The 12,691-nt window shown below is 36.6% G+C and overlaps 1 protein-coding gene and 2 long non-coding RNA genes across 3 annotated transcripts; all 3 read left to right on the top strand.

Annotated features, from left to right (window-relative positions):
* Nucleotides 1-582: 582 nt before the first annotated feature.
* On the top strand, nucleotides 583-6,276 carry LOC113466702 (ribonuclease P protein subunit rpr2-like). The gene is made up of 2 exons (XM_026822313.1): nucleotides 583-1,120; nucleotides 6,007-6,276. The coding sequence occupies exons 1-2, from the start codon at nucleotides 712-714 to the stop codon at nucleotides 6,111-6,113; spliced, it is 516 nt and encodes a 171-aa protein (XP_026678114.1). The 5' UTR covers nucleotides 583-711; the 3' UTR covers nucleotides 6,114-6,276.
* Nucleotides 6,277-10,080: 3,804 nt separating this feature from the next.
* Nucleotides 10,081-11,339, top strand: LOC103507436. Its single transcript, XR_541257.3, has 3 exons — nucleotides 10,081-10,166; nucleotides 10,298-10,483; nucleotides 11,263-11,339. It is a non-coding gene; the product is annotated as an uncharacterized LOC103507436 (long non-coding RNA).
* A 100-nt stretch (nucleotides 11,340-11,439) lies between these two features.
* Nucleotides 11,440-11,832, top strand: LOC113466704. Its single transcript, XR_003391024.1, has 2 exons — nucleotides 11,440-11,512; nucleotides 11,644-11,832. It is a non-coding gene; the product is annotated as an uncharacterized LOC113466704 (long non-coding RNA).
* The last annotated feature ends 859 nt before the right edge of the window (nucleotides 11,833-12,691 follow it).

Raw genomic sequence — 12,691 nt, forward strand, 5'->3', positions numbered from 1 at the left:
AAATAAACTGTTAAGACTTCGTCTGAGCTCCCAAGTACCCCCAACAAATTTCCAATCTGTTTGAAACAAACTCAGGCCTTTAGTTATTTCACCCTTTCTCAATTAGCACCCCACGCCACTGCTAGCTTCCTCTATTACTTTTTATTGTTTTAAATAATGTAGAGCACTGCAACGGCTACAAACAGAGAATTAGGGCTATATTCAGAAAGTAAAAAAAAAGGTCCATTCTAACTTGAAAATGGCCTTTGTACTATGTATTTACTGCTATTAAATTGAACCCCTAAAGGGCCATTCCCAATTGTCGTGAGTTTCTTCCGATTTTTTTTTTCTGGATGACCTGTGTAATTTAAATGAGAGTGTTCCCACTACGCACGACACGATTTTTTTCCGAACGATAAGTGAGAACGGGCCTTTGGTAGTATTTACTCCTCTGTAGTTATTTACAAGAACAAATATAACATCAATTTATTTTTAGAATGAACTTTCAACAATTTCCGTGTATTTTCAGATCGGAAGAAGATTACGAGGGAGATTTTTCTAATGTACCTAATTGAAAATCAATGGAAAGCTCAAGAGGTTCATGTGTGTGATCTCCGTTCCAGGCATAAGAAGAAATAGAAGATACATCCTCATTGTACATTTTAAGGAAAGGCCTGGTTGAAAGATTTTTATGAGCAAATTGAATTCTTGTTTATAAATAAATCAAGGATTATGGAGAAAAATTCCAAGGGGAAATGTGTTCCTCCCAAACAATTGAATAAGTCATTCCAGAATCATGACAATATCCATAGAATTAATTACTTATTTGAATTGAGTAAATTAACCAACAAGAAATACCCTCAGCTCTCAAGATATTATTCTAAAAGCTTAAAACTCATCAGTAGAAAAACTCAACAAAGACTGGATGCCAGTATCAAACACAATTTATGTAAAGCTTGCAATGCAAACCTTCATTCAAATCCCAATGTGAAAATTAAAATGAAAAAGAAACACATCTTACAAACATGTCCAAATTGTTTGAATGTGAAGAATTTTCCCTGTGATACAAAACAAGATAAGCAGAGAAGTTTACTTGATGATGATAGGGTTCATGAAATTTATGTAGGATATACCAGTATGAATGAATTATCATCAGTACCACCACAAAGTGAATGTCAGAGTGAGAATGTCAAAATTCAAGAAGAATCTAAGAAGGAGATCTTTCCAGAAAAGATGGAAATTACCTAAAACATGAGATTTCAAATGTAATTATTTAGCAATTCATTCCAGGGAAATCAGTTTGAGATTAAATTTGATTTTTATTACCTTCATGTTTTCCATTTGTTCAAATAAATTATTGTAAATATGTACCTATATTAAAATGGAGGCTACACTTGAGGGTTTCTTCTTCAAACTGAGGGATATTATATAAGGCGGTCTCTTCTTGATCCCTTGTGTGCCGCGTCCATTTTTATTTAGGACTATTGCAGTGATAACTGAGGGATAATAATACATCTACTGGCAGAACTATGCTCGAAATGAGGCCACAAAACCAAGGAATCTACATATTTAAGTTTGAAGTTAAAATGTTTACCACTCCTAAAATAGGAACTAGCAGAAGGACCACCCCTGGGTCACAAAATACTGATAACAAAACAATAAATTTCCATAGCAGCCGCACTAGCGATATTTACTCCCAAATACATGAGAATCATGTACACTACATAAGTGAAGTAAACACTACTGCACAGCACGGAATACTGAGGTAATCTCCATTCATTCGAATATTTCGATCGTCATTTTATCAAGAAAAACTAAAAATACGAAATAACAATCAAGCCGTCTACGCCACAAATCTCTTCACTGCCCTCTCTCCACACGGATGTTTATTGATTAGCTTACGGCACTACTTGCTTTTACTTTCCTTCCGTTTGGGGAAAAGGGCGATATGTCCCACGGTCCCATTCGTGCAGTGTACACAAGGAATCTATTATTTTATTTTTGTGGAAATCTCTTTGATCTGTTTATAATCTGATTCCGACAAAAAAAAAAAAAAAAAAAAAAAAAAAAAAAAAAAAAACATTTTTTGAACAAAAAAAGGATAAAATTTCCCAAGATGTGCTTTTGTCGGACGCTTTAGTTTCTGAACATCGTTCCTTTCTGATAACCTCACCTAGATCTTGTCATTTTTTCCGATCAAAATCTAGCTGTTCTATTTTTGTTGTTTCTCTCCCAAGCATCTCAGCTTTTTTCTCAACATAGGTATCCGTATCCACTCACTGCAATCGTCTTGACACATCTATTGCACTCAGCTTTTGGTATACTAATTATTCAAACAAGACCAAATAGAAGCGGAACTATCCGTAGAAAAGTGGGAAGTGAAGAGTTTGATAAGAGAGGACCTTGAATTATTGGAGTGGCAAAAAAAAAAAAAAAAAAAAAAAAAAAGTTGGAAATTTTAAGTAGATAGTGGGGTCCGCGGGCCCTGAGGGGGCCGTGAAGGTCTTCAAGTCCCGCAGGAAGATCACATTAAATTCAGCAAAGGGGCCGTGGAGCATTCACAATAAAAATAATAGAAAGTAAAAAAAGGGGCCGCGTGGAAAAAAAAAAAAAAAAAAAAAATGTTGGAAATGTTACGTAGATGTAAATATCATACGGTATAACAAGGCTTGCCAAGATAGAGTAGATGATGGAAGCAGCGAACCACCTATTCAAGTAGGACGAGCATTAATTCAATGTTTCTTTCAGCACGATTCGAAAAAGATCGCACAGCTGGTCTAGTGGTGGAAAGATGAGAGGATGAGACGCTGCCTAGCAGCAGGTTGAACGACAAAAGTTAAGCATAAAAATATTGCCCAAAGATGTGAGTGTGTTCCGGGAGAATTGAACATTTTAGAACTTGAGATTGTTTTAGACCTCTAGGTCTAGACTGTGAGATAAGCGAGGTTCCTATTTGAACTACTCCCAATTTAACAGATAAATAGATAGATACCTCCCTTTTCCCCCTCAATAGATACCTTCATAGTGACGATAACGAGTTAAGGCGACAGGAGTGTTCATAGGAGTGCTCATATTTTCATTACGTCTAGAACAGGAGCTTTTGCCAGTTTCAGAGATAGGGAATATGCCACTTTCAGCGGTCGGAAACTTGCCACTTTCAGAGATTGGAAAGTTTGCATCTCCAGATATCGGGAACTTGTCATTTCCAGAAGTCGGAAAAGTATATTGTTCACTTATCTCACAACACGAACACCAGGCACCACAACAGAGCCTTCCCAGACACAGGATAAATCTGCATATGCAAGTAAGCATGGAGGCTGTTATCCGGCACAGGTTCAAATCTCTTCAGAAGTGTCTCAAGTGTTCGTACACAAAAAGCCCACACAGAGGAGTAGGTGTAAGGGCAAACAGCCCCAAAGAATGGGTTAAGCTTCTGAGAATCTACTCTACGCCTCAAGTAGATACATTTTCAGTCAATTAGCTGTATTTTTTCGAGGTTAACGTAACGTCTCTCTTCTGATTTCATGGGAAACATGGACTCAGAAATTTCAATATGAATTTCTGACACTGGTTTGCAAAAGCTATAATTTTTCTGGCATGCTGTTATGTACTTCGTGCTAACGACACTCGGGAAATCAAGTCAAATAAGAACCATATTATTCCTCCCGCGTTATCAGTTTATCGGAGCTTTGGGACAGCAAAATAAGTAATCTGAGAAAGAACCTTCTCAGTCATCCAGTAAACCGGAAGAACCTACGAAAAATAAACTAAAATCATTGAGCCAGGAGAGAAAGAGAGTGCTCACAAGATTTGAGCACAATTTTACCTGCGGTTTAGCAAGACATTAATCAAATTGGTTAGATGGTTAGTAGCACTAGCAGTTACAAGTGGTTTAATAACAACCCAAGTAACTACCTACTGAAGACTGGTATCATAATAAATATCCATTACTTATGTAGTTCATATTAAACACGATAGCTCTTGTTCTCAATTGCCTGTATCGTTTTTTATGGCTCGTAAAGATCGCGTAATTCAAACTCGAACAAATTTCTTTTTTGGTGGGGAGGCACAGGGAATGATTTGTTGATCTCAAGTAATGTTGAGTCTGCTTCCTTCAGATCTGAATATTATCTGGTCCACTTCACATTATTGACTTCACTTCAAAATATTTACTGATTATCTCATGTTCACGTTCTGTTTGTTTTTATTTTTCGTTTGATAGGATCGTAGAAGCTTAACCCATCCTTTAGGGCTGTCTAGCCCCTACACCTAAACCTCAGATTGGACTTTTTGTGTATGGAGATGGAATTCAGTTTCATTTGATAGAGGTTTTGCGTCACTGTATAACTGTTAAGTGACGGAGGATTTACCCTCCATCGCGACAAGCTAACTGCCTCTTCATATCGATCTCACCCCGCCTAAGTGGGACCGCGAAAAGCCAGCAGCACACGATTGGCCAGATGGTCATCCATCCGAATGACAACTTTCGTAGTTGCTCAACTTTAGTGATCTCAAACTAAAAACTGATGCATTCAACTTCAGCGTACTATCGTTGCTGTCTATTGCAAACTAGCCATGAATTAAATACGAGAGAGGTATAAAAAAAAATTGCATTACATTCTGCATTTGCGGGGACATACCTACTAACATACTGTACTGCACAAGGTCTCATCTCTAACTTGCACAGCAATTCACACACTATATTAGATAGGTACTCGTGTATATTATCAACTCCTCACATGATTGCACAGAGAAATATTGGGGGGAGGAAGGTGTAGGTGGTTACAATAAGGGGGTCGATGACCTATTTGTTCTCCATTTACACGAACTCTATGACCTAGAGTTTGCTGTCAATACAACCGTTCTGTGGCTTTGTGAAGGATTTTTGTCAAGAGTCACAAGCTTTCTACCTCTCCAATGCCCCTACTCCTCTTGTTTACCTTTTCCCATGCAAGTGGCGTCAGCAATAAGTCGGTAAAGACTGAAAAAAGAGCTCAATTTAAAGGGTGATTAAAAAATCTCCAGTACTTGAGGTTGTTGGTGAAATTTGTGCCATCAAATATTTAGGGGTATTTTTCAACACTACATAATCATAATATAATGCATCTAGGAGTAGGAAATTAGGAATGTGAATTTATGAATGTAGGACAGTGACCAGTTACTTTAGGTTAACACTGTATTTTGACTATGTTTCACTCACAGGATGTGTACAGAAATGTGTTAGCTTTACACCCCCATCCCACAGCAAGTGATCTGATGCTTGTTATTTCGAATATCTCATGCAATTTGCATTACATTCCTTCTAGGTAAGAAAATAAATACAGGCATACCTAGTATTTCTCCAATACCAAATAATAAAGCAAGGTAGGCATTTCATTGGTATGCAAGGAGGTTTCTACATACATGCTCACCATTCTTTGCCACAGAGAATGAGTAGAGAAGAATACATGTTAAGTGGAAGAGCTCAGATTAACAAGAATTCTAATGACTCACTAAATAAAAACGGACTATGATTAACTCAAATAAGTAATGCACCACATGTAATAGGTACTTTGAAAGATCAAAAGGAATGTTAAAATTGACTTCCAGAAAAAATCTGCAGATTATCAAGTGGTTTAATGCACCACATGTAATAGGTACTTTGAAAGATCAAAAGGAATGTTAAAATTGACTTCCAGAAAAAATCTGCAGATTATCAAGTGGTTTGTTTGTAATGAACTTTACTAATGATGTAACAATAACTGTCAAAGAGTTGCTTCAATTTTGACAAAATTTGGTAAAGCTGTTCAGCTCATTTTAATGATCAACATACAACCTAGAGGGATTGAATACATGCCTGCCTTGCTTCAATTTTGACAAAATTTGGTAAAGCTGTTCAGCTCATTTTAATGATCAACATACAACCTAGAGGGATTGAATACATGCCTGCTTGTTTATGTGAAGCTCTGCTATAAATAGGTCCCAAGTAAACATGTTACACAATTTCAAGGCCCATTAGCTATTTGTGAATGTATTGTCAGGGCAGAAGTGAATTATCATCAGTACCACCACAAAGTGAATGTCAGAGTGAGAATGTCAAAATTCAAGAAGAACCTAAGAAGGAGATCTTTCCAGAAAAGATGGAAATTACCTAAAACTAGGATTTCAAATGTAATTATTTAGCAATTCATTCCAGGGAAATCAGTTTGAGATTAAATTTGATTCTTATTACCTTCATGTTTTCCATTTGTTCAAATGAGTTATTGTAAATATGTACCTATATTAAAAATAAAATTGATTATTGAGATAAATTTAGTACTCTGATATTTTTTTATTTTATTGCTAGATAGTAATTAGGTACTAAGAAAACAAATAGTTTGTAGGCTTAAACCTTTAAACCCAAAAGGGGGGGTCTTACCTATGGCTAATTTTGAACATTGATGTAGGTATATTCTAAAATTCCAAATAAAACTCTTAGAGTTTACTCAAGTCTTTTAGTTTCCTACATTAATGACTAAGTTGGTCATTGCTGGCATTTATTTACAGGAACAAGACTGTTCTGCATCAGCCTGTGTTAATAAAGTTCTACGGAGTGAACATTTGAATTCCGAGACCACACCAAAAACCGGAAAAGATAGGAATACTATTACTGCCAAGAACAGGAAGATATCAGATATCACTGAGAAACTTAGGAGAGAAAACCAACTCCATTCACAGAAAAGTCGATATGAAGTAAGTATCCCTGTGTCTAAACTATGGTAAGTGTTTCTGAGTGGTTGATAGAATAGACACTCATTGAATGGGTTTGAATCCCTGTTCCAGTAAAAAAAAAAAGTACCTTCCTTACGTGGTCTAGCTTTGCTATATGTACTTCTTGTAATACATAGAAAGTAAAAGCTTTATTTTTGGCTGAATATATATCTAAAAAAATCTAAGCCTGAAAAAAGTACTTGTGTTCTCAGATCATAATAAATATTTAAAAAAGAAAAGAAAGTGTATAAACATTGTTAACATACTGTTATGTATTTGAACAATAAAAATAATTGAATTGAATTGAAGTTGCTTAGAAAGATCTGTGTCTTAACATGCCCGTCCTCTGTAGTATGTCCTACAGATAAAGTACAAGAGGTACCTGCTAGGAGTGCTAGGAATAAGTTCTCAAAAAGATGGCTTAAGGGAAAATGTATTGTAATTATAATATTATTAATGTATTTTTTTTTTTTTTTTTGCAACCAAGGTGGTCAATAACAAACAAACATGGGAGAATACGTACAAATTTTCAGATTTTAGACTGTCAAGTTGAGACAGCACCTAAGATCATTTGTATGGTACTGCTTTTTAACCGGGCATAATTAATACTACAATCTGGAAATGGAAAGTATTACCATTGTCTGTAGTATTACCATTGTCTGGACATTTGGAATGGACCTTAGAGAAGAATAAAATCTCACTCTTTGACAAAACACTGTAACGAGTGTAACGACCAACACAAGACATTCATGTAACACAGCTATGTACAATATTTTAGATTGCTTGGGAATGGTGTCTACAATGTGGAAATGGAAAGTATTACCATTGTCTTTAGTGTTGGACATTTGGAATGGACCTTAGAGAAGAATAAAATCTCACTCTTTGACAAATCACAAAACACTGTAACGAGTGTAACGACCAACACAAGACATTCATGTAACACAGCTATGTACAATATTTTAGATTGCTTGGGAATGGTGAACTCCTTATTCAAGTCGATGCGTTAAAGTCATTAGACTGTTTAGACATGGGACCAAAAATAGCGAAACTTTCACCACGAATTTTATTCTGCGTGCAAACGTGAACTTGTGAAGAAATCATAGAAATGCATCAGACGATGTTGTACCTCTACTTTTTGTTGAAAATCTATGGAGTTCCCAGAGACAGAGAGAGGGAAAGTGTTTAATTAGCAAGGTAAGTAAGTAGGTACCTGTCTAAATCGGGGGTATGCAATACAGATTTCTTTCCCTCCCTTCCCCAATATATTTCTAAAAGACTCCTGGATCAGGCTTAAAGGGTGCCACCTATTTTCATTAGCCTTTCTTTTTTCACCAAGTTTTTTCTTACCGAGAGGTTTGATAGAGGGAAGTGTGATAAAGGAGGCCTTATCGTCCCGAAATCGAAGAGAGGAGGACAAGATAGGAGAAAGTCACCCGTTCCGAGAACGAACCTTATCTGATTAGGATAAATTTCGCACCAGGCAGGAATCGAACCCTTCCAAGTGAACTAGGCCAAATACGTTTACATTAGATCTTGGATTATGGGACGCATTTTCCCTACACGTTGAAAATGGACAAGTTTCTCCCCTACCAGGTTTCGAACCACTGACCTCACGCTCTGCTCACTGTTCATTATGCTTCTCCTGTACTATCACCGTGATGATTATTAATCATGACATCACATCCTCCTTCTACTTCCTCCTATTTTCTATGTCTATAGGCTAACTGTCTTGCTTTGGGCTCTGAAACCAGTGCTGTGGTGTTCATGTATTTCACTTTCTGCTGTAATTCACACATGTAATTCACAAGACTGCTGGGGTAAAGGGACTTTTTAGTCTCATTTGAGCAGGAGAAACAAGGTATACTATTCTATTCTTTCTGATTCCATTGTTTATTTAAGGAAATTTAAACTTTCATACCATGGCATGGCCAGGATCTTATTGTTGTTTCTGACAGGTTAAAATTCAGATCTTGAAGATAAATAATGATCAGAATAATCCTGATAGCAAAATTAATTGTAAATTAGCTTTGTAGAGGATCACTTTTTCTTCCACCACCTCATTTGTTATAGCGGGCATAAAGCAACCAAAGAACCAAACTCTTTTGGGAAAAGACAGATTAAGAATCCTTCCTTCAGATCATTATTGAAAAAGACAGGTAAAGGTAGGTAGGTATATCAGTCTCTAGTAATTTAACATGAACTACAATTTACAAAAAAAAAAAAAAAAAAACCTTCCTAAAAACAGAGAATTTGAACTGCGTCAACCATACCAGAGTTGTAGCACATCGCAATGCTGCAGGCTGTAGAGTACCATGTACGTGTACGTATGATGTTATTTGGACAAAAACGACTTTGGCTCATTGGCTTTCAGGCCAACGAAATTTGCCTTAACGAATTCGTGAAGGGCCAATGGTAGGTACTCGTGGTAGTTGGTGTAGGTACAACTCAAAGATAGAGAAAAAATAATTTCACGAGACTTTCATATCCCGGGTTTATTAAAGTGGACATTTGGATAATGCATTTCGTTGTTATCAGCAAAAATGAATGGGAAAACCAATACTCAAATAAATACTGCAAGCTAAATTGCCCTATAATGTCAACATAAAAGCTCCGACTAGCTTTTACCTATCGATATGGACGGATAAGCTATCCTGTTATCAGATTAATAATTTCACGAGACTTTCATAATTAAAGTGGACATTTGGATAATGCATTTCGTTGTTATCAGCAAAAATAAATGGGAAAACCAATACTCAAAATAAATACTGTAAGCTAAATTGCCCTATAATGTCAACATAAAAGCTCCGACTAGCTTTTACCTATCGATATGGACGGATAAGCTATCCTGTTATCAGATTGGATTAGGTGAAACATTAGATCAAGCCAAGGGGAAATTAATATTGATGTTGTAGGTATGTTTTTTTACTTCTTCCTCCGTTAAAGTAATTATTTAAAAAAAGGGTGGAGCTCTGGTTTTTTTTCTACAGGGTGCCAGAAGACGCTTTGGGGGGAGGAAGGTGTAGGTGGTTACAATAAGCAGGTCGATGACCTATTTGTTCTCCATTTACACGAACTCTATGACCTAGCGTTTGCTGTCAATATAACCGTTCTGTGGCTTTGTGAAGGATTTTTGTCAAGAGTCACAAGCTTTCTACCTCTCCAATGCCCCTACTCCTCTTCTTTACCTTTTCCCATGCAAGTGGCGCCAGCAATAAGTCGGTAAAGACTGAAAAAAGAGCTCAATTTAATGGGTGATTAAAAAATCTCCAGTAGGTTGTTGGTGAAATTTGTGCCATCAAATATTTAGGGGTATTTTTCAACACTACATAATCATAATATAATGCATCTAGGAGTAGGAATCAAACACGAACGGAACGACACGAACCTTTGGAAACGAACGAACATGAAAATTTCTTTCAAAATTCAAAAGTCCAGATCCAATATCCAAATCAAAATAGGTAAGTTTTAGTTTCAACTTTCAAGTTTTCCCTACGTTTTCTCCTTTTCTTTATCAGTACCTTATTTGTGGAAAGCTCCTATCGATTTTCCATTAAACTTTGCATTGACTGCTTCTATTTCCCTCCTTCAGTGACATTCATATCAAAGAAATCATTCAGTGTTGTGCTGAGCAATGGCTGTTGTCCGATTAAAGAGAAGATGGGATGAAAATCCAGTGGATTCCTTGTTGTTTGCATCCAAGAGATTGAAAACTGAAGAAGGAGGCAGTGAAATTGATCCTACGTTATTTAAGTTTGCAGCCACTGTAGCAAGCAAGGTGAGTTATGTTAGACACCTATGTTAAGATTCTAAAACCACACAGAGTGTGAGATACTCTCTCCCGGGTCTACGATTAACAATCTCATAGTAAAGTTTTTGGTAATCTCTTTGCTCTTTTATTCTTGGTTTGAAGATCTTCAGTTAAATTCAGGTAGGTGCATAGGTACGCAAGGACCATATCTGTCATTTTTGGCCTGTGGCCACTTGAGGGGCAGTAATGTGAAGGTACATCTACTTTTAATTATGTTTCAAACCCGTAAGTGTACCATTTATTCGACCACCTAAAAAACATACCATTTATTGGCCCACCTGTACCATATGCCACATAAGTCTGAACTGGACGAAATTTTTCAAGATCCAATTTCATCAAAAGAAAGGGCTTAAAGACTGCTATCGAACCAGTGCTATTCAAAAATTGTAGTCATAAAAACAAAAATTAGAAAAATAAATGTGGGCAGGTGGGCCAATAAATGGTACGTTTTTTAGGTGGGCGAATAAATGGTACACTTACCCTACACAAGGACCATATCTGTCATTTTTGGCCTGTGGCCACTTGAGGGGCAGTAATGTGAAGGTACATCTACTTTTAATTATGTTTCAAACCCAATTCCTAGGTCATACACTTATCAATCCAATCAATCTCAATATTATTGAATATCAAAATGATGAATAGTTTTAAGATGTACCATATTTTATTTTTTGCTTTACTTTTCTAATGTACCTAATTGAAAATCAGTGGAAAGCTCAAGAGGTTCATGTGTGTGATCTCCGTTCCAGGCATAAGAAGAAATAGAAGATACATCCTCATTGTACGTTTTAAGGAAAGGCCTGGCTGAAAGATTTTTATGAGCAAATTGAATTCTTGCTTATAAATAAATCAAGGATTATGGAGAAAAATTCCAAGGGGAAATGTGTTCCTCCCAAACAATTGAATAAGTCATTCCAGAATCATGAAAAGACACGAACCTTTGGAAACGAACATGAAAATTTCTTTCAAATCAAAATTCAAAAGTCCAAATCAAAATAGGTAAGTTTTAGTTTCAACTTTCAAGTTTTCCCTATTTTTTCTCCTTTTCTATATCAGTACCTTATTTGTGGAAAGCTCCTATCGATTTTCCATTAAACTTTCCATTGCCTGCTTCTATTCCCTTCTTCTAGTGACATTTGTATCAAAGAAATCATTCAAAGTGTTGTGCTGAGCAATGGCTGTTGTCCGATTGAAGAGAAGATGGGATGAAAATCCAGTGGATTCCTTGTTGTTTGCTTCCAAGAGATTGAAAACTGAAGAAGGAGGCAGTGAAATTGATCCTACGTTATTTAAGTTTGCAGCCACTGTAGCAAGCAAGGTGAGTTGGAAGATGGAGATGTTACCCCGTTGACTGTGATAGATATTGTGAATCAAGAGAAGTCTAGTGATGAAATCAAGGAGTCAGAGTATGTGTATGATCTTTACTATACTCAAATGGGTAGTGATCTAGACGAGCTGATTGCAGGAAATACATACAGGTGAGAGAATACTTGTTGTTTTAGTGGCTTTAGCTTTTGCCAAATGGTGATGGCAGATTAAAGAGAAGATATCTTTTTGTATCTGCCATACACCGGGCTGGTTTTAGTGGCTTTAGCTTTTGCCAAATGGTGATGGCAGATTAAAGAGAAGATATCTTTTTGTATCTGCCATACACCGGGCTGCAGGAAATTGATGAAAACATCAGTATAAAAAGGAGCTTTCTACTCCTTTTTGGGGATTACAAAATATCTGCGGTATGAGTAATATGGCCTATTAATAGTTTGTGATGTGATGCGGGACATACGAAATTTTCAAAGCAATTTTACATTCTAAAACATGACATTTTCCAAACACTATGAACTTCATTCTTACCTTACGGGATTGTAGCGCCGAAAATCCTTATTTGAGAAGGAAGCCAGCCCTTCTGAGAGCGAACATTATCCGCTCAGGAAAAAATCCGCCCCGGGAATCGAACCCCCGGCCAAGCGCTTACTAGACAGACGCGCTGCCAGCCAAGCTAACTAAACTAGGCTGGAGAGAATTTCCTTTGTGTTTTGAGCATGTTTGCCAAATTTCATCGAAATCGGATGAACCGTTCTAGAGTTTTCGTCAAACCAAAAGATAGATATACTAATGACCGATTTTACCACTCAGACTTAACACAGTGTCAAGGATTTTCTTTGACGTCACCTATTTGAT

This window comes from Diaphorina citri, unplaced genomic scaffold (assembly GCF_000475195.1).
Source record: "Diaphorina citri unplaced genomic scaffold, Diaci psyllid genome assembly version 1.1 scaffold314, whole genome shotgun sequence".
In the NCBI taxonomy this organism is placed as follows: domain Eukaryota; kingdom Metazoa; phylum Arthropoda; class Insecta; order Hemiptera; family Psyllidae; genus Diaphorina; species Diaphorina citri.